Source organism: Mirounga angustirostris, unplaced genomic scaffold, assembly GCF_029215605.1.
Source record: "Mirounga angustirostris isolate CCGP_5_RB_7025 unplaced genomic scaffold, mMirAng1.0.hap1 SCAF_11, whole genome shotgun sequence".
Classification (NCBI taxonomy): domain Eukaryota; kingdom Metazoa; phylum Chordata; class Mammalia; order Carnivora; family Phocidae; genus Mirounga; species Mirounga angustirostris.
In genome coordinates, this window is record NW_026991719.1 from 41,306,195 (window position 1) to 41,334,021 (window position 27,827).

The following is a 27,827-nucleotide window of genomic DNA, read 5'->3' on the forward strand; positions in this document are numbered from 1 at the left end:
CAGGGGCTTAATTTCTAGACAGGCGACGTCTAACGGTTAAGAACATGAACGCTGGAGCAACGTCATTTGCATTCAAGTGCTGCCTTTTCCACGTACTAGCTCTGTGTCCTTGGGGAAATCACATTACCTCTTTGTGCCTCAGTTTCCACATCTGTAAAATAGGGATGAAAAGAATGCCTAACTCGCAGGGACAACGTGAGCAATAAATGAGGTCATACATGTCTAATGCCTGGAACAGTGCATGGAACATAGCACTTACAAGTATTAGTTATTATGACTAGTAGCAGTATGAGAAATATAATTTAATGTGTAACTTTAGTAGTGATAATTTGTATCAGTAACGATTATTTAGAGTAAGGAAATAATGTTTGATATCAGTTGTAATAACTTAATGCACTCTGAAAACCTTGGTTTAACTTGTGATCCTGATAATCTACCCCCTAGAGACGTTACAAATATTTAGTATGTTCATTTGTGATGTTCTTATTATCCTGAACCTTGTATACTTTTTCCCAGTGTGCAAGTCTCCCCAACTGAAAAACACCAACATTTTCAAAGACTTCTATGGGAACCCCTCCCCCCAGTGATAATGTTCCCCACTATGAAGTCCTCACTGTGGATGACGAATCACCACACTTACAAATCTCTTCTGTTGCCAAGACGGCAGGTGACAAATTTCTAAGTCTTCGGTAAATCTTTCCTTGGAAAAGTTCCCTCTCCTCACTGTACAAATCCCCTCTTTCACAAATCCCCCATAACAAATACCTCTGTTGAGCCTTATTTATAAATATCGCATTGACATAACCCCATTGACGACCCCCATTGACATCTCCCCGTTTACAAATACCTGGCAGCAATCCATCACCCATTGATGGATCCCAGTGACAAATACCTCTCTTCATAATTACCCACCGTTTGCATATCCCCTACTGACCACCCAGGTGACAAATCTATTTATAAATTATATATTCCCTATTTATGACATAATTCCCATTGACAATCTTTTTTAAAAGATTTTATTTTGGGACGCCTGGGTGGCTCAGTCAGTTAAGTGCCTTAGGCTCAGGTCATGATCCCAGGGTCCTGGGATCAAGTCCCACATTGGGCTCCTTGCTCAGCGGGGAGTCTGCTTCTCCCTCTGCCCCTCCCCTTCCGCTCCTGCTCACGCTCTCTCTCTTTCTCTCTCAAAAATAAATAAATAAAATCTTTTTTAAAGATTTTATTTATTTATTTGACAGAGAGAGAGAGCACAAGCAGGGGGAGCAGCAGAGGGAGAGGGAAAAGCAGGTTCCCTACTGAGCAAGGAGCCCGAAAGGGGCCTTGATCCCAAGACCCTGGGATCATGACCTGAGCCGAATGCAGACGCTTAACCGACTGAGCCACCCAGGTGCCCCTAAATAAAATCTTTAAAAAAAAAAGATTTTATTTTAAGTAATTAATCTCTACACCCAACCTGGAGCTTGAACTTACAAACCCAAGATCAAAAGTCACATGTTTCATCTACTGAGCCAGCCAGCCACCATCCCCCACTGACAATCTTTATTGACAAATCACCCTATTCCTGTATCTCTACCCACTGACATATCTCCTCATTCAGACATGCCCATCAAAATGCTCCCATTGATAAACCCCCTTGTCAAATCTTCCCATTCAGAAATACCCACCATTGATATCCATCTCATTGATAAGTCCGTTTGAAAATCTTTCCATTCATTGAACCCCAGCCTTCCATATGGTCCCCTATTGATCGACCTCCATTGAAATTTCCCCATGCTTAGATATCTCCAGTTGGAAAAATCTCCTTGCTAGAACAGCTCCCAGTGTATTACCATATTACCATATATGTTGAAACATCTCTCCCCACCTCATCAATGACAGATGAAGAGGTAGATTTCTTTCTTTTTTTTTTTTTTTTGATTTTTAAAAAAATTCTTAAGTAATCTCGACACCCAACCTGGGGCTTGAACTCACAACCCCGAGATCAGGAGCTGCACAACACTCCACTGACTGTATGACTGAGCCAGCCAGGCGCCCCAGATGAAGAGGCAGGTTTCTCTAATAAGACCAGTCCTTTTTTTTTCCCCAAAGTGGCTGACACCTCTGTCTCACTATCCAGCCCTGGACACCTCCTATACAGTAGTAGTGAAAATCTGAGGACCAACTCTTATCACACTGTAGAGCTCCCACCAAAGGAAACAACTAGGGCACAAGTTGTCTTTCAGTGTGAGAGTGAAGGTGGGGCTTTTTTTTTTTTTTAAGATTTTATTTATTTATTTGACACAGAGAGAGAGAGAGACAGCGAGAGAGGGAACACAAGCAGGGGGAGTGGGAGAGGGAGAAGCAGGCTCCTGGCCGAGCAGGGAGCCCGATGCGGGGCTCGATCCCAGGACCCTGGGACCATGACCTGAGCCGAAGGCGGTCGCTTAACGACTGAGCCACCCAGGCGCCCCAGGTGGAGCTTTTTTAAATAAAGAAGATAGGTTGAAAGTGTGTATAAGAAGCCATTAGGAAAAAAAAAAAAGAAGCCATTAGAACCTCAGATACACTGCCCAACTCCTAATCCCCAGTCCAGTAGAAGGCTGGAGGGATGCGCTCTTGAAAGAATAAAATAGAGGGTTCACGTGGGCAGGAATGCTCACACCGCACCTCCCTCTTGTTGACTATTTATCTACCACTGAGCTTGGGTCTCTTGTTGAACCTTTGTGGAGAGCTACAGTTCTGATGGACAGAGGTGGGGCCATTGGCCAGAGGCCCAGACTCAGTGTCCTTTCCCCTCACAATGGGGGCCTCCCCCTGACCCCAGGCCCCTGGAAAGCAGTAGTGTTAGACAGATGCTCCCTGAATCCTCTCCTGATTAGGGGTGAGCTGGGCCAGAGAAAGGCCATTTTTCAACTCTCCCCCCTACCCATGTCTCTCAGGCTCTCGCCACGAGTCCCACCTTTCTGCTGGTCCCTGTTTTGCTCCTGGCTCTGCCCATGACCACCCTTGAGCAAACTTTTGGATGCTACCATCCACAAACCCACACTATTTATAGTAACTCAGACATGGATAAGTCTGGGCAGACCTCGGAGAGGCTTCCGACGACACAGGGGCTCACGGTGAGTTTCAAGAAGGATAGGTAAAGCCCCTTGAGGCGGTAGAACTTGGAGGGGAGGTGCTCTGCAAACTTTTTTCAGGAGTCTTAGGGATGGGAGAAATCTTGCCTCAACCCAAAAGGGTTCCCTGACACATTTGTCCCATCCCTAGTTCTCATGGCTTAATTCCTGGGGCTCATCCTCCTCACTGAGACCATGAGGCATCATGAGTTCAAATCACCCAGGGACTGTCTCCCCACCAAAATACAAGCCTCTGACCCTGCTCTGGCTGAGGAAATGGGTGGGTCTCTGAGACCCAAAAGCTACTGATGTGATACTAAGACCTCGGTCCCTCATCCCATAAATGCTCTTCAGCCTCTGTGTACCTCTCCCTTTCCTTGTTTCACAGACAATCAAGATTCCTAAAGGGATCTTGAACCTCTGGTTCACAGGAGTACCCAAATATAAAGAGCAATGTGGTTCTATCTATCTACATGCCCACCAAGAACAGCTGTGGGGACATCCATGAGGAGAGTCTCTACCCTGCACGGACTCCTCATCCTCAGGCTTTTCCCCATCTCATCCCTGGAATCAGGTATCCCCTCATCAGGGTATTTTCTTACAAGTGCCCCACCCCCCAGGGTACTGTGCCCCCAGTTTAGACCAATCACAGTAAATTCTGTCCCCAAACCATAGTGTTCTGAATCTTTGGGATTGACCACTTGCAGATCATGGTCCTAGCCAAGGGACATCTGGTCACACTTTACTGACCTCCAGGAGTCAGGCATGGCATCTGTCCTCTCTAGGCTCTTTGAGAGATGGGAACTTGCACTTCAGGAAATGAGTGGTGTATCCTTGGAAGCGGCTCCGCGAGGAGCCTATCAGGGAGGCTTCCTGAATATCTATAGGAAAGGGTGCCCTGGGCGTTGAGTGTGCCTCTCAGGTATGTGTGGCCAGTGCCACTCTTCCCTCTTCTTTCTGCTCCCTGCTCCTTCCTCCCCAACCCCTGCTCCTTCGCCCTGTTCCCCATCCCCTGCCCCTGCCCCTGCTCCTCCTCCATGTTCCCCATCCCTCTCCCTGCTCCTGCTCCCTCTCCTTGCTCCCTTCTTTCCACCCTGCTCCTTGCTTCTCCCTGTTTCCTCGCCATGAGCTATGCCCTTTCACTCTTCCCTGGCCCCTCTGCCCATCCTTAGGGCCCGCCACCCTTCTCTCCTTGGAGCAAAAGCTAAGAGAAGTGTAAGGAGTGGTGTTCTGCCCAACCACTTCTAAGTGCCTTCCTGCCACCCCCCACAAAACCACATACCTAAATCCCAACCTTGCACAGTGTCCATGGAGGGACACCTGCTTATCTGAGCATGGGCGAGAACATGAAGCCATGAGGGGCGCCTGGGTGGCTCAGTCGGTTAAGCATCTGCCTTCGGCTCAGATCACGATCCCAGGACCCTGGGATCAAGCCCCACGTCGGGCTCCCTGCTTAGTGGGGAGCCTGCTTCTCCCTCTCCCTCTGCCCCTCCCCCTTGCTGTGTTCTCTCTCTCTTCCTCTCTCAAATAAGTAAAATCTTAAAAAAAAAAAAAAAAAGAACATGAAGCCATGAACTTGGCTGCCTTCCCTGGTGGCCCAATATCTGCTCTTGAATCCTCATGTACAACAGCCTCCTGCCTTGGACCGGGACTTCTATTCAGCCACAGTGAGTTGGGGACTCTCCACCTTTCTCAAACTCTTAAGTCTCCTCAAGTCCACCAACTTCCCACAACTGGCCCCTCAAGCCTCCCAAAGACCATCAACTTCTAACTGTGCTGGGGATCTATCTGGTCATGTTGTGTTTCTTGATCTGGATGCAAGCAACAGGAATATGCTCACTTTGTGAAAATGTAAGGAGCTGCACACTTGTGATATGTCCTCTTTCCTGGACTTGTTATATCTCCATGAAATTGGTCCCTCAAAAGAAAACTCCCCACCCTGTTCACACATCTCCTATGCTCCTTCCTTCACTTCCCTATTTACTCCCACCCTCTCTTTTTTCATACAATCCCCACATCCCCAACTCTGTTGATTCTCACTCCCAAGCACCCTCTCTTTTCCCACAGCACAGGGACCATGAATCCTGGAGAAGGGACTGGATCCTGAGAGGCCTTGGGGCCAGACTCCACCTGCTCTATTGTGAACCCTCTATAAATATTTGCTGAGCCATAAATCGCCTAGAGATTTATGGCTTAGAGATAATGTCCCTAATCCTGCAGCAGCCCCCACCCCTAGGTCTGCACGATCAGGTTGATGTAAGCAGATCACCATGCTATAGGGAAGTTGGGGTGAAAAGAAGTCAGATTGTGCTTAACAGAGTCCTCCCATGTGCCCCATCCCTGACTGGTGACTATATAGACATGCTGAGCCGAGCAGCCCTGCAGATTCCTGGTGGCCTGCAGCCTGGATGGGAATAGATAGGGTAGCAGAGCCAGAGTCTCCATATGTGCCTCCCACCACATGATGGAGGCTGGGCAACCTTCCCACCAGAGCTTCAAGGTACAGGGTGGGGGAAGACCGCTTCCACAAATCCAGGCCTAGCTTATGGCCCTCCATGCTGCACAGTGGGGTGGGGGGACAAAAGAGGAAATGTGAGTGGCAAGTTGGCCTGTAGGAAGTCTAATGCCTCTGCCATCTAGCTGCCACCATCGTCTGCCATTAGCTCTGTCTTCTTCCCGGCCTCTTCGGTCCTGTTCTTTCTGCCTCTCTACAGCTACAGAACAGCCAGGAGGTGTGACTGCCCTACTAGATATCAGTAGTTAATGAGAAAATATAGTTATTAAACTAGTACTGCATCAGTACGGAACTTGCCCCCATAAGTACGTAAGATTTTAGTACATGACAGAGGTGGCATACTGACCACATTGGTGGGGAGAAAAGGAAAACTATGAAACTGGATCTCACCCTACTTCCCACTGTATATGAAAATCAATTCCAGGGGCACCGGGGTGGCTCAGTCGGTTAAGCGACTGCCTTCGGCTCAGGTCATGATCCTGGAGTCCCGGGATCGAGTCCCGCATCGGGCTCCCTGCTCGGCGGGGAGTCTGCTTCTCCCTCTGACCCTCCCCCCTCTCATGAGCTCTCTCTCTCTCTCATTCTGTCTCAAATAAATAAATAAAATCTTTAAAAAAGAAAAGAAAAGAAAATCAATTCCAAAGAACACATGTAATAGACATTTGTGAGAGTGCTACTTGTTGGCTATGTTAAGCACAGTGTTACATAAGTGAATGGATGTGACGGCCATTCTGTAATGCATGTAGAGAAGTGTTCAAGAACACATGTAATAAAGAGGTCTGTGAGAGTGCTAAAAAAAGAGAAAAAATCCATTTCGGATGAAGAATTTAAATGTCAAAAACAAAGCTTGCCACTTTTACCATCCACTACATTTCCATATGTACATGGATCTATATCTGGACTTTTAATTTTTCTTTCTTTAGTCTGTCAGACTGCCTATTCATGTGTCAGCATCATACTGTTTAAATTAGAAAACCTTCATAAAATGTTCACTGGCAGAGGCTTAGTACTAATCCCCCCCCCCTTATAACTTTTCTTTTTTTATGGATATTCTTCCATGTTTGCATTTTCATGTGACGTTCACTATCAACTTTTATCAGTTGCAGATAAAAGCTTATAGGTATATTTTGGGGGATCACATTGCATTTATAAATGAAGACTTGAGAAGGGAAACTGTCATCTTTATGATACTAATTCATCCTACTCAAGAACAAGGGATGTCTTTGTTTTTGTGTAAGTCTTTCAGGAGTGTTCTAAACTTTTCCTCAGATAAGTTTGCATTACCCCTTGTTGACTTTATCCTGACGGATTTTATCCTTTTTTGTTATCATAAATGGGGTTTTCTCTTCTATTATACATTATATCTGTTTCTTTGTGTGTATGAAAACTAATTTCTATATGTTGGTTTTATATTCTGCTATATTACTGAATTCTTTATTGTTTGAATTAGCTTTGTTATTGGTTCTCTTGGGAATTTCCAGGTATACTATGGATATTGTCTTAAATAGAGATATTTTTGGGGTGCCTGGGTGGCTCAGTCAGTTAAGTCATGATCCTGGAGTCCCAGGATCGAGTCCCACACTGGGCTCCCTGCTCAGGGGAGTCTGCTTCTCCCTCTGACCCTCCTCCCCTCGTGCTCTCTCTCTCTCTCAAATAAATAAATAAAATCTTAAAAAATATAGAGATATTTTTGTGTTTTCTTTACCCAATCTTACATCTATATTTTTTTTCCTTGTCTAACTGCATTGGTCTAATACCCCCAAATACAATGTTGAAAAGGAGTGGAGACAGAGGGCATTGCCTTATTTCTGATCTTAGTGGAAATACTTTCCATGTTGTTCCATTAAGTTGGTGATAACTTTAGGATTGAGATATACAAATTTTATCATGTTAAGAAGTTATCAGTTGATTTCTATTTTTGAATGATTGTATCAGAATTCTGCCAAAGTTTTTTAAAATATCTATGGAAATGATCATATGATTTTCTCCTTAGATCTATTATTATGTTGTATTATATTAACATATTACCTATAAAGAACCATCCTTATTCCCAGAAGGAAACTCACTTACTTGGTCATGCTACATTATTTTCTTAATGTAGTTCTGAATTCATTTGCTAAAATTTCATTTAGGATTATTGCATTGCTATTCATGAGTGAAAATAGTCCATGCTTTTTTGAGTGCAATCAATGTTATAATTGCTTTAGAAAAAACGTGTGGAGATTTCATTTTCTGTTCTCTGGAATAATTTATTTGGCATTGGGATTAACTGCTCTGTAAGTTTGGAGAATTATCCTGTGAAACCATCTGGGCCTGGTGCTTTTTTATGAGGTGGTTTTTACTCACTTTCTCTTTTGTTTTATGGAAACGGTCTGTTAAGCTCTAATGGGGTCAATTTGGTAAACTGTGTTTCTCTAGGAAATTATCCATTTCACCTAGGTTTTAAATTTTATCCGTGTATGCCTTTTTATGTTTTGTCTTTTGGAATCATGCTAATGTCTTACATGAAAAAATATATAATTAAGTCATAGATAGGGAAAAGACTAAAATTTAATACAAAGATAAACATTATATTTGAAATAAAATGAATAATGTAATCATGCTGAACGAAAAATAAAATAAACCAAGAAACTTTTGAATACAGTACTTTGACTATATATCCTCATATAAAGAGCTAAAAAGGGCAAATAAATCTCTAGCTCTACCTTACTAAGTTTGTTTTTCATAGTGGTGTGGATGTTGAAATTCTAAAAATACATTCTGTGTATTGTAGGACTGAGCAAATGAGTAAACACACTGATGACACTGGAGGCTAGGGTTCTCACTGTTATAGAAGAAAAATATAAGTATAGAATGGGGGAAAGCTAGACAGAACCCTGTGATGTGTTGGGTTAGAATTAGAGGTATCAGTGTGAACACATGAAATTCCATATATATAAATTTCTTAGCTTTATATAACGAGAGGGCCTAGAGGCAAAGATATTCCAGTATCAGTGAGTACATCTAGCTCCCATACCCTGGCTTTGAAATACTATTATCTTAGGGCTGGGGCTGAGAAAGAGGAAGTTATGTCCGGAAGTGATGTCGGTGGAAATGCCAGAGTAAGGGTCTTTAAAAATCTTCTCTTCCATAAAAACAATGAGAATACTGGCAAAAGTTGTCAAAATTAACTTTTTTCAGAACTCTAGACGTTGACCAAAAGCTTATAACAATTCAGGAAGCGTCTATTCAAGAAAAATGGCTGAATCTCAGTAAGAACAGTATGCTTTGTGGCATTTGAACTTTCCCTGTTTCCATCCCCTTCTCCCTACCTCCACAACAGCCTTGAAAATCAACAGCCTTGTAATCCTGATGAAAACCAGCAGCCTAGCAGCCAGAAGGGGAAGTAGAACAGGGTTGGAGTTTCCTCCAAAGTCCCATTCCTAGAGAACTATCTTTATTTGACCGGTCTGGCACTTTCCTAGAAAACTCCATTCACAGGCCTTGTCTATTTGATTTGACTCAGAGTTCACCTAGCGTGAACAGCTTTCCCTGGGTTTTTTTTTTTCAAAAACAATCAGTAGCAATTGTTAACATAGCAAGTGCTTGAGGCAGTGATTATAGTTAGGACAAACATTACAAGCTGACTGAAAAACCTAACAGGAAAAGTTGGGTAAGGAGATCTTCATAGGAGGCTTTGAAAAGCACTGACAAATTCCCAGGAATCTAGAAAACCACAAATATGCATAAGGCTGTGTGCATGCTCAGGATCTCTGGCTGACCTCGAGGCTCTGCAAAACCAGGAAGTAAAGGCTATGTCAAAGTTGTGAACAGCCTGCCAGAGCATTGAAGGCATGCTCCAACAGGTGCACAGAGCCCATCAGCAAAAGCTTGGAGACTTAATGTTTCTAGGTGTTTAAAGAAATATCTGCCATTCATTACCTGACCGCAAAGCTAATGAAGCAGAGACTCAGCGGCCATATAGGACAAAGAATACAACCTTTACAGAATTAGTTTAGGAATGTCACTAAAAAAACAAAGAGCAAGAAAAATAAACCCTAGAATGGGGGAGAGAATCTGATTTCCAGAGCGGCCATGTAATATTATTTACAATGTTAAGTTTTCAACAAAAATTTATGAGACATGAAAAGAAATAATAAAGTATGACCCAAACAGAAAAATGTAGCCAATAGACTTGTCCCTGAGGAAGCCCAGATACCGGGATTAATACACAGACTATAAGTCAGCTATTGAAAATATTTTCAAAGAACTAAAAGAAATCATGTCTAAAGAACTAACTGAAAGTATGAGAATGGTATTCTAACAAATAAAGACTATCAATAAAGAGACAGAAATGATAAAATAATAGAATTCCAGAATTGAAAAACACAATAACTGAAATTAAAAATTCACTAGAGGGACTCAACAGTAGATTTGAGCTGCCAGAGGAAAGAATCAATGAATTTGAAGGTAGGTCAACCAAAATAACCCATTGTGAGGAACTGAAAGAAAAAAAAAATTACACAAATAAACAGAGTTTCAGAGGCCTGTGAAACACCATCAAACATATCAACACACACATAATGGGAGTCCCAAAAGGAGAGAGTAGAGAGAAAGGTGCAATAAAGAATATTGAAAGGAATAATGGCTGAAAATCTCCCAAATTTGATGGAAAATATTAATCTATACATCCAGGAAACTCACTGAACTTCAAATAGGATAAACTTAGAGAGAGCTACATCTAGACACATCATAAACAAACTTATGAAAGTCAAAGACAAAGAGAGAATCTTGAAAGTAGTAAGAGGAAAGTGACTCATCACATACAAGTGATCCTCAGTAAGATTAATAGCTGATTTCTCGCCAGAAGGCAAGGGGACAACATATTCAAAGCCCTGAAAGAAAAAGACCATCATATAAGAACTCTATATCTAGGGTGCCTGGGTGGCGCAGTCGGTTAAGCATCTGACTCTTGGTTTTGGCTCAAGTCATGATCTCAGGGTTGTGAGATTAAGCCCTGTGTTGGTCTCCGTGATCAGTGGGGAGTCTGCTTGAGATTCTCTCTCCCTCTCCCTCTGCCCCTCCCCCATGTTCATACTTTCTCTCTCTCTCTCTAACCTAAATAAATAAATCTTTAAAAAATATTGAACAGCTAAATAAAATATTGAGCATAAAAGGCAGATATAGACAGAATGGATGAAAAATGTGACTTGATTATATACTGTCTACAAGAGACACACTTTAGATTCAAAGACACAAATAAGGTGAAAGTAAATGGATGGAAAAAGATTTGCCACGCAAATAGTAACCAAAAGAGACCTGGCTATACAACATCAGATAAAATAGACTTTAAAACAGAAATTGTTACTGGAGGTAAAGTAGGACATTCTAAATTGATAAAAAGTTTAATCTATCAAGAAGACATAACAATGATAAAAACATATGTACCTAAGAACAGAGCCCCAAAATAAATGAAACAAAAAGACAGAACCGAAGGGAGAAGTAAACAATTCAACAATAATAGTTGGAGACTTCAATGCCTCACTTTAAATGATGGAGAAAACAGCTAGACAGAGGATCAACAAAGAAAGAGAAGACTTGAATAACACTATAAACCAACTAAACCTAACAGACATCTATAGAACAGTCCACCCTACAACAGCAGAATACACATTCTTCTCAAGTGCACAAAGCCAGAAAACAAGTCCCAATAAATGTAAAAGTACTGAAATCATACAAAGTATGTTCTCTGACCACAGCTGAATGAAATTAGGAAGTAAGCAGAAAAAAAATGGGGAGTTCCACAAATACGTGGAAAGTAAACATGTTCATAAATAACCAATGGGTCAAAGAAGAAATCACTAGGGAAATTAGAAGATACTTTGAGATGAATGATTAAAAAAACACAACATATCAAAACATAAGGTATGCAGCTAAAGTGAAGCTTATAGGGAATTTCATAGTTATAAATGTGTATATTAGAAAGAAGAGAGATATCCAATCAATAACCTATTCTTCCATTTTCAGAAATTAGAAAAAGAAGAGCAAATTAAGCCCAGAGCAAGCAGAAGGAAAGAAGTAATAAAGATTAATACCAAAAAATAGAAGAAGGGAAGTGTCCAAATTCATCCTATGAGACCAGCATTATCCTGATACCAAAACCAGATAAAGACACAACAAAAAAGAAAACTACAGGCCAGTATCTCTGATGAACATAGATGCATAAATTCTCAACAAAATATTAGACCGAATTTAACAATACATTAACAAAATCATGCGCCACAATCAAGTGGGATTGATTCCAGGGATGCAAGGTGGTTCAGTATTCCCAAATCAATCAATGTGATACATCACATTAACAAGAGAAAGGATAAAAACCATATGATCATCTCAATAGATGCAGAAAGAGTACCTGACAAACTACAACACTCATTCATGATAAAAAACTCTCAGCAAAGTAGGTTTAGAGGGAACATACCTCAACATAATTAAGGCCATATATGAAAAGCCCACAGCTAACATCATACTCAATGGGGAAAAACTGAGAGTTTTTCCTCTAAGATCAGGAACAAGACAGGGATGTCCACTCTCACCACTTTTATTCAATATACTGGAAGTCCTAATCACAGTAATCAGACAAGAAAAAGAAATAAAAGGCATCCGAATTAGTAAGGAAGAAGTAAAACTTTCACTGTTTGCAGATGAAATGATACTATATATAAGAAGCCCTAAAGACTCCACCAAAAAAACTACTAGAACTGATAGCTGAATTCAGAAAAGTCACAGGATACAAAATTAATATATAGAAATCTGTTGCATTTTTATACACTAACAATGAAGTAGCAGAAAGAGAAACTAAGAAACTAAGATAAATTAACAATCACATTTACAATTGCACCAAAAATAATAAAATACCTAGGAATAAACTTAACCAAGGAAGTGGAAGACCTATACTCTGAAAACTATAAAACACTGATGAAAGAAATTGAAAATGACACAAACAAATGGAAAGGTATTCCATGCTCATGGATTGGGAGAACCATTATTGTTAAAATGTCCATACAACCCAAAGCAATCTACAGATTTAATGTAATCTCTATCAAAATACCAAAAGCATTTTTCACAGAACTAGAACAGATAATCCTAACATTTCTATGGAACTACAAAAGACCCCAAATAGCCAAAGCAATTTTGAAAAAGAAGAACAAAACTGATAGTATCACAAGCCCAGATTTGAAGATATATTACAAAGCTGTAGTAATCAAAACAGTATGGTACTGGCACAAAAATAGACATGTAGATTAATGGAAAAGAACAGAGAGTGCAGAAATAAGCCCACACTTATACGGTCAATTAATCTGTGAGAAAGGAGGCAAGAATACACAATGGGAAAAGACAATCTCTTCAATAAATGGTATTGGCAAAACTGGACAGCTACATGCAAAAGAATGAACCTGGATCACTTTCTTACACCATGCACAAAAATAAACTCAAAATGAATTAAAGACCTAAATGTGAGTCCTGAAACCACAAAATTCCTAGAAGCAAACACTGGCAATAATTTCTTTGACATCTGCCATAGAAACATTTTTGTAGGTATGTCTCCTCAGGCAAGGGAAACAAAAGCAAAATTAAAGTATTGGGACTACACCAAAATAAAAAGCTTTTGTACATCAAAAGAAACCACCAGTTAAACAAAAAGGCAACCTACTGAATGGGAGAAGATATTTTCAGATCAGTAGGGGTTAATCTGATAAGGGGCTTATATCCAAAATATACAAAGAACTCATACAACTCAACACTAAAAAGCCCACAAATAATCCAGTTAAAAATGGGCAGAGGACTTGAATAGACATTTCTCCAAAGAAAACATACAGATGGCCAACAGACACATGAAAAGATGCTCAACATCATTAATCATCAGGGAAATGCAAATTAAAACCAGAATGAGATATCACTTTACACCTGTCAGGATGGCTAAAATCAAAAACACAAGAAATAACAAGTGTTGGCAAGTATGTGAAGAAAAAGGAACACTCACGTACTGCTGGTGGGAATGCAAATTGGTGCAGTCACTGTGGAAAATAGTATGGAGGCTCTTCAAAAATTAAAAATAGAATTATCATGTGATCCAGTAATTCCACTACTGGGTATTTACCCCAAAGATACAAAAGTAGGGATCCGAAAGGGTACGTGCACCCCGATGTTTATAGCAGCAATGTCCACAATAGCCAAACTGTGGAAAGAGCCAAGATGTCCATCGACAGATGAATGGATAAAGAAGATGTGGTATATATTTACAATGGAATATTACTCAGCCATAGAAAAGAATGAAATCTTGCCATTTGCAAAGACATGGACAGAGCTAGAGAGGTTAATGTTAAGTGAAATAAGTCAGAGAAAGACAAATACCATATGATTTCACTCATATGTGGGATTTAAGAAACAAAACAGATGAACATAGGGGAAAAGATGAAATCAGAGAGGGAGACAAACCATAAGAGACTCTTAACTCTAGGAAACAAACTGAGGGTTGCTGGAGGGGAGGTGGGTGGGGGGAAGGGGTAACTGGGTGATGGGCATTAAGGAGGGCACCTGATAGAATGAGCCCTGAGTGTTACATGCAACAGATGAATCACTAAACTCTACCTCTGAAACTAATAATACACTATATGTTAATTAATTGATTTTAAATAAAAATAAGAAACAAAAAGAATAAAAGAGACAAACCCCTAGACTCTTAAATACAGAAAACAAACTGGTGGTTGCCAGAGAGGAGGTGGGTGAGGGGATGGACAAAATAGACAAAGGGGATTAAGAGTACACTTAATCTTGGATGAGCATTGAGAGAGGTACAGAATTGCTGAATCATTATATTGCACACCTGAAACTAACATCTAACACTGCATGTTAATTATACTTCAATAAAAAATAAGTAATAAAGATTAGAGTGGAAATAAATGAAATAGAGAATTGAAAAACAATAGAGAAAATCAACAAAACCACAAGCTGGTCCTTTGAAAAGATCAACAAAATTGATAAACCTTTAGATTAAGAAAGAAAAGAGAGAAAACTAATTATTAAAATAAGGAATGAAAGAGGGGACCTAACTACTAACCTTACAGAAATGAAAAGAAATTTAAGAGAGTACTATGAACAACTGTATGTTAATAAATTAGAAAACCTAGATGAAGGGGACAAATTCCTAGAAAGACACAAACGACCAAAACTGACTCAAGAGAAACTAGAAGATCTGAATAATATTATAATAAATGAAGACATTAGATTAGTAATAATAATAATAATAATAATAATAATAATAATGATGATAAATGTCCTACAAAGAAATGCCCAGGAAGGGGGTGCCTGGGTGGCTCAGTCGGTTAAGCAACTGCCTTTGGCTCAGTGAGGAGCCTGCTTCTCCCTCTCCCTCTGCCCTTCTCCCCTACTTGTGCTCTCTCTCTTTCTCTATCAAATAAGTAAATAAAATCTTAAAAAAAGAAAAGCAATGCTCAGGACTAGATGTCGATGTCTTTACCAGTGCATACTACAAGTATTTAAAAAGAATTAACACTAATCTTTTCACAGCTCTCCCCCAAAATAGAAGAGAAGGGACCACTAACCATCTCATTCTGTGAGGCTACTATTACCCTGATACCAAAACCAGACAAAGACATCATAAGAAAACAATAGATCAATATCTTTTCTGATGATAGATACCATAATTCTCAACAAAATACTAAAAACTGAATCCTAAAAAGGATTATACACCAGACCAAGCAAGAGTTGGCCCAGTTAAGCAAATGCGGCTCAACTCGCATGGAACTCAAGTAATGTAATACAGCATATTCATAGAATAAAGGAAAAAAACCCACATGATCATATCAATAAATATAGAAAGAACATTTGACAAAGTTCAACATCCTTTCATGATAAAAACACTCAACAAGTTAAGAATAGAAGGGAACTTTGTTAACACTTAGGGAGCAGTTAATATATACCAGATGCACTGTTCTAACCCCTTTACATTCATTAAGTAATTTAATTCTCACACCAACGCTGGGAGGCAGGAACTATTATTACCCACATTTTGCAGGTGGACAAACTGAGGCACAGAGCATTAAGTAATATGCTAGGATTCCAATATAGAAATTCTGGCTAGAGTCCATGCTCTCAACCACAATCAGCTATTCTGTCTCTCAAAGAACGTGGGATAATAATAATGATAACCAAATTGGGTTTCCTAAGAACTAATGATTTGATCTTCATCTGTAAGTAAACTTAATTCATAACACTGTTAACTTATATCAGTGACCATAGTTTGTAATGCTGGTAAGAATTTTTAGTATTAATACCAATGTTTATTTAACCAAGTTGGTAACATTGGGTCAATATTGACATTTAACTGTAATTTAACTCACAGAAGTGGTGATGATCATTTATATAGGCAAACATAATTTATAACATTGTTAAAAATTTATAAAATTAGTTGTAAAATTTGATGGCATCAGTAATGGTGATTCAATTTCTATTTGCAACTAAAATTTGATTCATAACTGTGGTACTCATAATTTATATTAGTAATCATAACTTTAATATTAGTAATTATTCATAATATAAACTGGAGTGTTAACCATATTAATGATGATTTCTATTAGAAGCTATCAGATAATTCAAAACATAGTTACTCATAATTTATCTTAGTAATCTTAATTTGTAACATTGGCAATAATTTGTAATATTAGTTATAATATTTGATGATATTAGTAATGATAATGCAACTTCTTTTCAGTATAATATAACTCAAAACAGAGACTTATAATTTATATTAGAGCATAATTTGTAATATTGATAATAATTTGTAATAATAGCTATAATCCTCAATGACACTAGTAATGATTATTCAATTTGTTAGGAACTGCAATCTGATTCATAACATGGGTACTCATAATTTACACCAATAACAGTAATTTGTAGTATTAGCGATAAGTTGTAATATTGGTGATTATATTTTATAATAATAGTAACCCACAATTCAATTGCTATTGGTAAGCAATTTAATTTATAACATTGCTACTGATGATTTTCATTGCCAGTCCTAATTTGCAACATTGGTGACATTTCTACAGGAAGAATATTTGCTAATATTAGTAATGATGACTTGATTCTATATGTAATATAGCCTGGTTCATTACATTACATCTGTTTATTTACAGTAGAAGCCGATTTTTAATACTGCTGAGAAAAGGTACTATAAGAAACGGGATCAGTGACTGAAATCACACCTGTAAGCTCATCAGTAAATCCATGGTATTAATAAACCCTGTCGCGAAGCAACTTCACCCTCCACAGCACACAGCGGCTGCACTCCCTGACAGTGTTGCCATTGCTAACGCATCCACTCGCAATAACGTTGCAGTACACACGATGCTCTTCCCTCCTGCCCATCCTACGTCCCCCAGACTCACCATCTCTTTGTGATTGGGGTAGAAGGTCTGATCGATAAGAGGGAATTCCTCGGTCCCCAGTTTCTTGTGCAGTCGAACCATCTGGGCGAACTAGAAAAAGCCAGGAGAGATGGGTCAGCATGCCCTTCACCGGGACAGAGTCTCCAAGCTGGGATTCCGAGCTTCAAGCTTTCTCAGTTCCCCCAGATCACAGTGATGTCGAGTTCCCACATGCATGCATGCACAAGACAGTCCCTCGCCAGCAGCGCCCTTCCTGTCACTTACCACCCAGGGCTTGTCACAGAAGTTGTAGACAGAATGCAAAGAGTTGACGCTGGGTATCCCAGCATACTGCAGCCCAATGACCAAACTGCGGTAGTCCCCGTTCCGTGCCATGCTGAAGGCGTGCTGGCGGATCAGCACAAAGTCTGGCTTCAGAGACCTGGGGTGGCAGGGGGAGAGGTGTCAAGGATATGCCCCCAGGGCTCCCCACCACCCTTAGAACAAAAACCAGGTTTCTACGGGGGCACCTGAGTGGCTCAGTCAGTTAAGCGTCTGCCTTCCTGGGATCGAGCCCCACGTCGGGCTCCCTGCTCAGTGGGGAGCCTGCTTCTCACTCTCCCTCTGCCTGCCTCTCTCTCTCTCTCTGTCAAATAAATAAATAAAATCTTAAAAAGAAAAAAAAAAAAACAGGTTTCTAAATCTCCGCAGCTCCTAGAAATTGCGAAGTGGTTGCTCAGCTCAGCACACACACACAAGCTGTTTCCTCCCGCACCAGCACCCTTTCCACCCTTTCCCTATCTGGTGATCCCAGGGTCCTGGGATCGAGCCCTGCATTGAGCCCCATCGGGCTCCCTACTCAGCGGGAAGCCTGCTTCTCCCTATCCCTCTGCCGCTCCCCCTGCTTGTGCTCTCTCCCTCAAATAAATAAATAAAACCTTTAAAAAAATGTCTCTCACAATATTGGTCTTCCTCATCCAAACTGTAGACCCCTCCACCATCCAATGATTCCTATATCCTTTTGCTGCTATGTATTTTTTCTTAGCACCTTTACATTTTCTGATTTGTTTATTGTATGTATCCCACAGTAGAATATAAGCTTTATGAGGGCAGAGGGTTTTTTTTTGGGGGGGGCTCTTTTTGGGGGTCGGTTTTGTTAACTGCCAGGTCCTCAGCATATACAAGAGGTCCTGGTATACAATAGGAGCTTAATAAATATTTGCTGAATGTAAAATGCTGAGGGCAGCACCTGGCATACAGTAGATTCTCAAGAAATATTTGCTGATTTAATAACTAAAAAGTTTGGCTTGGGGCGCCTGGGTGGCTCAGTCGTTAAGTGTCAGCCTTCGGCTCAGGTCATGATCCCAGGGTCCTGGGATCGAGCCCCGCATCGGGCTCCCTGCTCCACGGGAAGCCTGCTTCCCCGTCTCCCGCTCCCCCTGCTTCTGTTCCCTCTCTCGCTGTGTCTCTCTCTGTCAAATAAATAAATAAATAAATAAAAATCTTTAAAAAAAAATGAAGTTACCCAAAAAGCTCTTAAAAAAAAAAAGTTTGGCCTGTGGTCTGCTAGGATTCTTGGCTCTGCAGAAGAGAAGCTATTTTCCCACATTCTGTACCTAATTTAATTTTTTTAAAGATTTTATTTATTTATTTGACAGAGAGAGAGGGAGAGAGCACAAGCAGGGGGAGCAGCAGAAGGAGAGAAGGCGCCCCCCTAATTTCTTTTTAAATCGACATATAACATTGTGTAAGTTTAAGGCGTAAAACATGTCGATTAGACACACTTATATACTGTAATAGGATTGCCATTGTAGCGTTATTTAGCAGTTCTATCATATCACATAATTATCATTTCCTTGGGCGCCTGGGTGGCTCAGTCGTTAAGCGTCTGCCTTCAGCTTAGGTCATGATCCCAGGGTCCTGGGATTGAGCCCCGCGTCGGGCTCCCTGCTTGGCAGGAAGCCTGCTTCTCCCTCTCCCACTCCCCCTGCTTGTGTTCCCTCTCTCACTGTGTCTCTCTGTCAAATAAATAAAATCTTTAAAAAAAAAAATTATCATTTCCTTTTTGTGGTGGGAATAATTAAGTTCCAATCTTAGTAAGTTTGATAATTATGATACAATATCGTTATCTATATTCACTATACTGTGCATTGGATCTCCAGGACTTACTTATCTACCAGTTGCAAGTTGATACCCTTAAACATTTCTTCTATTTTTTTTAAGATTTTATTTTTTATTTTGAGAGAGAGACAGAGAGATCATGAGCAGGGGGAGGGGCAGAGGGAGAGGGAGAAGGACAAGCAGAATCCCCGCTGAGCAGGGAGCCTGATAGGCGATAAGCGGCTTGATGCGGGGCTCACTCCCAGGACCCTGGGATCATGACCTGAGCCGAAGGCAGAAGCTTAACCGACCGAGTCACCCAGGCGTCCCTAAATATCTCTTCTATTCTACCACCCCTCAGCCCCTGGTAACCACCATTTCACTCTGTGTTTTTATGAGTTTGGCTTTTTTAGATTCCATAGACAAGAGATATCATACAGTATTTGTCTTTCTCTGTCTGATTTATCTTACTTAGCATAATGTCCTCAAGGTCCATTCACGTTTTTGCAAATGGCAGGATTTCCTTCTCTCTCGTAGCTGAATAATATTTCATAGTGTATACACACCACATCTTCTTTATCCATTCATTCACTAATGGGCACTTACATTGTTTCCATATCTTGGCTATTGTAATATACCTAAGTTCTTGCTCACAGAAGGATGGGTGGGGAAGTGGGGGCTCTCCCTCAGCTCTAAGGGAGTCTTCGTGCCTCTCCCATAACACCAAGTTAACCTTTCTCTACTTACCGCACGACCTTCACCCCATTCCGAAGAACTTCCATGTCCACAGAGAATCCACCATTGGCGTGAGCCACGAGGTTGAGATCAGAGAATTCAGCCTAGGAAGGAGAAAAAAAAAATCCGTGATTCACCCACATCACACAAAACGACCAACCAGTTTTCGTTCTGGACAGCCGACCCCCAGGTCCATCTGCCCCAACTAACCTGTTCTACTTTAATGTCAATTTCTCCATGGATCTTTTTCCCTTTGAAGTATTTTGCCCTGGAGAGGAAAAGCAGAGCACAGCCATCAATCTCAGAAGACAAAACCCAGGCCAGTCCTTTGACCCTGTTGCCCCTTCAGAGCCATAAAGTGTTTCGTGATTGTTGAAACACTTTGCCAAGCTCAACAGTGCTTTGGGTACCATAAAGTCTGTTGTGATCTCTCATGGAGGTGTGTAAATGTCAGAGGACATTGTGAACTCTAAACTAAGTCCTCAAACCACAGCCGGCAGGCAGGCGTTCCCCAGAGCGTGGTCTGCTCATCACACTGCTACCAGAAATTTTTTTTTTTTTTAAGATTTTATTTATTTGACAGAGAGAGACTCAGCAAGAGACGGAACACAAGCAGGGGGAGTGGGAGAGGGAGAGGGAGAAGCAGGCGTCCCGCTGAGCAGGGAGCCCGATGTGGGACTCGATCCCAGGACCCTGGGATCATGACCTGAGCAGAAGGCAGACGCTCAACGACTGAGCCACCCAGGCGCCCCGACCAGAGATGTTTTTGAAAAGCCTTGCCAAAGGAGGAGGGCTTCGTAAGCTGTTAACGTACTTTGGAATTGCATGGAGGTTCGTAAATGGCAAAAAACCCAAAACCAAAAAGCATAAACCAAAAAACAACAAAACAAAACAAACCCGTAGAGAATACGTGTATATGGAGTGTGCCCGGGCATGCCTCAGTTGCGTGCGTCTGCTTGTGCGGCCTGAAGCATCTCTCTGCTCTCTGGCCCTTTCCCATGGGGGATCACACTTGTCCGCGTGTGGCTGTGCGCTGTGAGGGACCCAACTGTGGGTGGGCGGCTATATAAAAAAGGAGGAGCAGACCGGGGGTGGGCAGGCTGGCGGTGGGTCTAGGGATGGAAGCCCGGGCCAGCAATGATGGGCGCGGGGAGCGGTGCGGCTGAGGGCGAGGGGAAGCCACAGGAGCGAAGACGGGTAGGAGCAACAGCGGATGCAGGGGGAACTGCCATGTCACTCTCCCTGGGCGCGACCCGGCTGGGCTTGGTTTCCAGCGGCATCCTCCCCCAGGCCCAGGATTCCTACCCGACAGGTTTCGCTACACGCGGAAGCTCATCTCCAGTCAGGGGTCGCATACAAGAGGGATGACGAAAGGAGCCACTCCCAGGCTTGCCTCTGACACAGCACGGACAGGCCCTGGCGACTTCACTGACAAACCCCAAAGACTCCAAGCACAGCCATTTTCTCCTCTCCCTCTCCCTCCCTCCCTCCCTCCCTCTCTTTCTCTCACACACTCCATTACTGACACTGTCCCCTCACAAGTGTTGGAAGAGAATTTCTCTGAGACCTGCACATTTTTCACTTATAAAATAATGATGAGTGTAGGTTATATCACTGTATTTCAAACTTTAAAAAAAAAAGATTTTATTTATTTATTTGAGAGACAGAGAGACAGAGAAAGCGACGGAGAAGACGAGTGGGGAGGCAGAGGGAGAAACAGTCTCCCCCACTGAGCAGGGAGCCTGATGCGGGGCTCGATCCCAGGACCCCCCAGGATCATGACCTGAGCCAAAGGCAGATGCTTAACCGACTGAGCCACCCAGGCCCCATATTGCAAACTTTTTTGACCATAAGTGTAGTGAATACTGTGGCGCTCTGCTCAGATGTCCTTTTCATGGCCAATGCACCCTGAATATCAGCTCTTGACAGCTTAGGGCTATGTCCCACTGGGATCTGTCTTCTCTCACAGAGGACTGCTTTGGCCAAGGTTATACCTACTTCAGGCCGCCCATGTCTTATATCTGGTCTGCGAGTGCGTACAAAGGCTGGCCTCTTTGCCTCAGTCTAGGCTGACTCCGAAGGACCATCCCACCCCCTGAGGTCGCCCTAGGATCGGCTGAGGCCTCTGATGCAGCTGCATTGTGGACCAGCGTCCCCCTCTGCCCAACCCTGCCCTCCTTACAGGCGTTGATCCTAAAGGCACTCCCCAGCAAGCCTCCTGCATACAAACGCCTGCCTCCAAATCTGTTTCCTGAGAACCCAACCTAAACCAGTGTGTGAGAGATGTCAAGCCACACACAAAAAAGACTCTAACACCATTCTGGAATTGGGTCACCCAGCAGCCAGCAGGCAATGAGGAACCATTATTTGTCGGGGAGGGGGGAGCCTGGATAGCCCCGAACATGCTGTAGCAACATAAAGCACCCTATAGCGGGTCTGGGCTGTGGTTCTGGCAGGATGCCACTTGCACCGTGTGATCTGGCAGATTCCATGATACTGGACGTGTCAGTAGTGGGAAAAGAGGCAGTGCGGAGTTCATTCTCATGAGTGTGAGAATTACAGGGTGGGCCCCTGGGGTTTGGGGGTAGCAGTAACTTTTACTGAGAGTGAACTGTAATGAGATACTGGTGGAAGGGAATGCCCCAGTTGGTGAAATATCCCTGGCACTTGAGAGGCGTGAGGGAAATGGTAAGCAGACTCCAGTGACTATTTGCTAAACACCATCGATTAGCTGAAGAAATATGTGACATGTTCAGGGTGAGTAATCGTTAATCCAAAGCAAAATGTGAAAGCCAGAGGACCCCCTTGGCTACATTTAAGGAAACCCCAATCTTCTGCAACTGGAGGGCAGATGGGGGGGGACCAAGAGGTTAGGGCATAATCATAAGTGTAGCAAGACCTCAGAGAAGGTTGAGTTCTCAGGCCTAGCACATCTCCTATGCCATGATCAGGGCCCTAATAGGACAAGTGAATGAAGCCCTTAGACTTGGGGTAGGGATATCTGGGAAGATGCATGTAACACCTCAAACTTATTGATTCACCTGAACCCACTGGGCCTGCAGAAGCAGCCCCCTCCTCTTTGTTAGAATGTAGACCTTTCTGCTTGAAGGTAATACGGAGGACTTGAATGAAGCAGGTGCCTTATAAAACAATGCTTGCCCCTTTCAGAACCTACCCCCTTCCCCTCTTAGCAACCAGATCAATAAGCAGGGTCAAATCCTAGCACACCTGATTGGAGAGGTTCTAAGCTTGCAAAGGAAGGAAAGAAATAATACACAGAAGCTGAAAAATCTGGCCAATATGTACTGCCAAGAGCTGTAAAAGTATGCATGAAAATGGTTCCTGAGGACAATGGACCAAAGAGGTGGAACATGACATTGGAGCGCTCTCCCAGGACCCAGAACTTAAAACCCTGGCAAGGACTCTAGGAGATGTTGCCGATACACTGTTGGATGACTTGTGGAAGCTTGGAGAAAACAGTGGTCCACACTGGCAGAAATGCCAGATCTTCCATGGCAGACTGTGGAAAAAAGGATCAAAGGACTCAAAGAAGCAGACATGTTAGAAAAGACATATTATGTAAGTCTAAGAAACTCATCAGCTGACTCTCTTCTATGGGAAGGCCCAGAGGATCTACCCAACTTACAAAATCAATAAGGAATATGCTGGTAAGAGTGGCACCAGCCATGCTGAGAAGCACAACAGTGGAAAGGTGGTAAATGAAGTCCTGTCCCAGGTCCTGTTCGAAGTGGGTCCCAGTCTGCAAATGCATAATTAAACTGGACATATCTGTAGTTGTCAGAACCCCTACGTGGGTTCCTTGGCTTGTGGGGTAAGAGCTATTGTAGTGGGGAGGTCCAAATGGATGTCTCTGGAACTACACACCCCTCCCCTGATCAAATCAGCAAATCCAAGCTAATATTATATCTGTCCCAAGGGTGATGGTGGAAACTAGCGCTACTTTGAAAGATCTAAAGGATGCAGGGGTGTTAGTCCCATCATATCTCCCACCGAATTGACCAGTTTGGCTCCTGGAGAATGTTTGTAGACTCCTGCAAGCTCGACCAAGCAGTATCCCCGAGGGAAGCAGCTGTAATGCACAGGATGCCATTGCTAGAGCAGACCTCAGGTCCGGCAGGTGGCCGCTGACTTCCTGAATGTACTCTTTTCTGTTCTGATCAGAAAAGAGGATCTGCGACAGTTCATGTTCACATGGGACTGACAACAATATTTGTTGATGGTCTTGCCACGGGCCTATGCTGTCTTTCTCACCCTGTGTCATCATATGGTCCAAAGGCACTGGGCCATCTGGACATCCACAGAATGTCACACTGGACCACTGTATCAGTGACATCAATATTGATTGGGCAAGATGAGCAAGAGATGAGTAGCACATTGTCTTGATAAGACGCATGCACTCCAGAGGGTAGGAGATCAACCCTACAAAGACTCAGGGGCCTGCTGCATTAGTAAAAGTTCTAGGGGTATAGTGGTCCAAGGCAAGCCCAGGACAACCCCCCCCAAAGTAATAGGGCAAAGCATTGCATCTCACACCTCCTACCATGAGAAAAAACACACAACACTTGGTAGGTGTCTTCAGGTTCTAGAGGCAGCATATTCCACACCTGGAGATACTGCTCTGATTCATTTTTCAGGTGCAACCTAAGGCTGCCGTCCCTGAATGGGGGCCAGAGCAGAAAGGGCTCGGCAGCAGATCCATACTATGGTGCCAGCAGTCTTTCCACTTAGGCCATATGACCTGGTAGATCCTATGATACCGGATAAGTCAGTAGTGGGAAAAGATGCAATGTGGAGCTTACGGGAAGCTTGAGTGGGAGGCCCTTGGGGTTCTGGAGCAAGGCCAGGCCATCTGCAGCAGAGAATTACATGACTCTTGAGAAACACTTCCTGGGCTCCAGAAGAGACAAAATGCTTGACTATGGGGCACCAAGTGATTGTACCTCCAGGTGCCCCATCATGAGCTGAGTCCTGCGGGCCCACCAAGTAATAATGTCAGATGGACCCAGCGGCTGGGATCAGGCTCAAGCCAGACTGAGCAAGCTGCCTGAGCAGGTAATCTCGATGCCCGTATCATCCACACTGGTGCCCTAGCGCCTCCCTCAGCTCACCAAGGGGCCTCCTTACAACCAGTGGATGAAGGAAGGAAGAAAAAGCGTAAGCTTGGGTCACAAATGGACTGGCTTGGTATGTGGGGAGAAGCAAAAAAGGGACAGTGGCTGTACCATAGCCCCACTTGGAGTGGTCCTGAAAGACAGTGGCAGAGCTCCCAATGGGCAGAGCTTTGGGCTATACCCCCGGTAATGTACTTAATAGGGAAAGGGAAATGGCCCAAGATTAGAATATATACTCACTGATGGGCAGTGATGGGTGATGGGTGGCTTGGCTGATCAGGACAAGGAATATTATGCTAAGCGAAATAAGTCAGTCGGAGAAAGACAAATATCACGTGATTTCACTCATATGTGGGATTTAAGAAACAAAACAAATGAGCAAAATGAAAAAGAGAGAGAGGCAAACCAAGAAACAGACTCTTAACTATAGAGAACAAACTGATGGTTGCCAGGGGCGGGGCGGGGGCATGGGGGAAATAGGTGATGGGCACCGGGTGATGTACGGAAGTGTTGAATCACTATCTTGTAGACCTGAAACTAATATTACATTGTGTGTTACCTAGCTGGAATTTAAATAAAAACTTAAAAAAAGAAGATCAGGACAAGGAGGTCTGGGACACAGAAATGTGGGTGGACATGGGAGTGGGCAAAAAGTGAGGCGTGAAGATCTGTGCATTGTGTGTTAACGCCCACCGGACAGCATCCACAACAGAAGCGGCACTAAACAACCAGGTAGACAGAATGAGTCAGCCCGATGATGTCAGCCAGCCTCTCAAGTCAGCCAGCCCAGCGCTAGCAGATGCGCACATGAATGAAGTAGCAAGAGGAGCAGAGATAGAGGCTCTAAGTGGAACCTACGGCATTATTGCGGAATATCCAATCTTCCAGCAGCGGAGACCAACATTAAGCCTGTGACATGGCACCATCCCTTAAGAAGCCCAACTAGCCACTTTGTGGCAAGCTGACTCCACTGGGCCCCTTCCACCCTGGAAAGATGAATGACTCATATTCTATATGTGGGTTTGCCTTTCCTGACTGCAGGGCCATAGCCAGTATCGCTGCCCGAGGGCTTATACAATGTTTGACCCACCAGTATGAGATCCCTCATGACACTGCATCAAACGAAGGACACACTTGACAGTAAAGGAGGTGCCAAAGTGGGCCCATGACCACGGAGTCAACTGATGATGTTATATACCACACCACCCAGAAGCTGCTGGCCTTGAACAACTAGCCACAGCTAAGATCCTAGCCTGGACATGATACCATGAAAGAATGGGGCACCATCCTCCAAAGACCCTAAATCGACGGCCCATTCTTTGTGCTGTGTTCCCAGTAGGTAGAACACATGGGTCTGGGGACTCGGAGGTGAAAGTAGGAGAGGCCCAGCTTACCATCAATCCCAGTGATCCACTTTTGGAATGTGTGCTTCTCATCCCCTTAAGGCTCTGCAAGGTTAGAGGTCCTGGTTCTCCAAGGGGGAACAGTGCTACCAGGGAGCACAGCAAGAATCCTATTACATTCTAAGCTACGGATGCCATCTGGACACCTAGGTTCCACATGCCGATGGATATGAAGAGGAATGAATCACTGTCTTTGCAGGGGTACATGACCCTGAACATCAGGAGGGGGTGGGGCTGCTCTTACAAGGCGGGAGCCGGGGGTGGGGGGGATAAGTTTGGCACCCAGGCGATCCATTGGCTGTCTGTGAGTACTCCTTGCACAACTCTGCAGGGAAATGAACAAGGACAGCAACCACAGCCTGGGAAGGGCATGGGGACCAAGGGCTCAGGGATCCCTCAGGGATGAGGGAATGGACCACTCATCAGGTAAGCCACTGAGACCAAGAGAGGCGCTAGCTGAGGGTGAGGGGAACCTGAAACGTATAGTAGAAGGAAGGAGACAATGCTTCTCATTTATTTCTGCCACTTTTATCAACAGCAGCGGTAGAGTCTATGGTCCATCCCACTAACTGTGCTCTTTCAAGCTTCCCCCCGGAAAACCAGACCAATTACAATCCCAGAAATGCTGTGCCCAGATGGGGCGAACTTACTCTAAGAAGTAAGTGAATCTGAGCAGTACAAGGAGTGGACTCTGTGCTCCCCTCAGATCCTCACCCCCCCACACACACACCCACGCTCACCTTCAGGCCTTCATATCTAGTTCCCAGCTTCTGGGGAGATTTGCTGCTGAAGGCTCATGGTGCTGTCCCTCACTGGGAATTGCCCTCTGCTGCAGGGATTTGCCTTCCCCAAGACTATGCCTCCTTCCCGGGGGTAGCCTGCGCCTAAGGATTGACTGATGTAAGAATACAAAAGCCTGGATACCCCGCCTCAATGGAGGTAACTCTGAAGGGTCATCCTAGCTCCAGAGCTCCCCCAGAGGATGGGCTGAGGCTTCTGTTGTGGCTGCATCATAGCTCAACCTTTCCCTCTGCTAAATCCTGCTTCCCTCACTCCTCCCCCGCAACAGGTGGTGTTCCCAAGAGCTCTCCCCAATAAATCTGCACACAAACCTCAGAGTCTCAGGGCCTGCTTCCAGGGAAGTCTAAGAAAAGAAGCCACAAGAAGAGATAGAGTTTATATAACCCACTATATACATAGATACACAATAACCTACCCTATATATGTAATATATACATGACACCTCTAATGTTATACAGCAAATATAATATAGTATGGCTTATGTAACATATCATATATTGCATATTACATACTAAGTGTGTATGTACCTAGAAGGTATATAAACATACATATATAATTGGAATGAAAGTTTCAGTAGATGATTACCTTTACTATGTGCAATGGAGTCTAATATTTCCTGT

General features: G+C 43.2%; 1 protein-coding gene across 4 annotated transcripts in view; it reads right to left on the minus strand.

Annotated features, from left to right (window-relative positions):
* Positions 1-27,827, minus strand: part of SYN1 (synapsin I) — a 50,833-nt gene that overhangs the window by 14,846 nt on the left and 8,160 nt on the right. For all 4 annotated transcript variants that reach the window (XM_064573997.1, XM_045876960.3, XM_045876952.3 and 1 more), the window contains exons 2-5: positions 20,082-20,139; positions 19,884-19,975; positions 17,322-17,478; positions 17,058-17,147 (exon numbers count right to left, since the gene is read on the minus strand). In XM_064573997.1, coding sequence (XP_064430067.1) covers positions 17,058-17,147; positions 17,322-17,478; positions 19,884-19,975; positions 20,082-20,139 — 397 coding nt within the window. The remainder of the gene's footprint in view (positions 1-17,057; positions 17,148-17,321; positions 17,479-19,883; positions 19,976-20,081; positions 20,140-27,827) is intronic.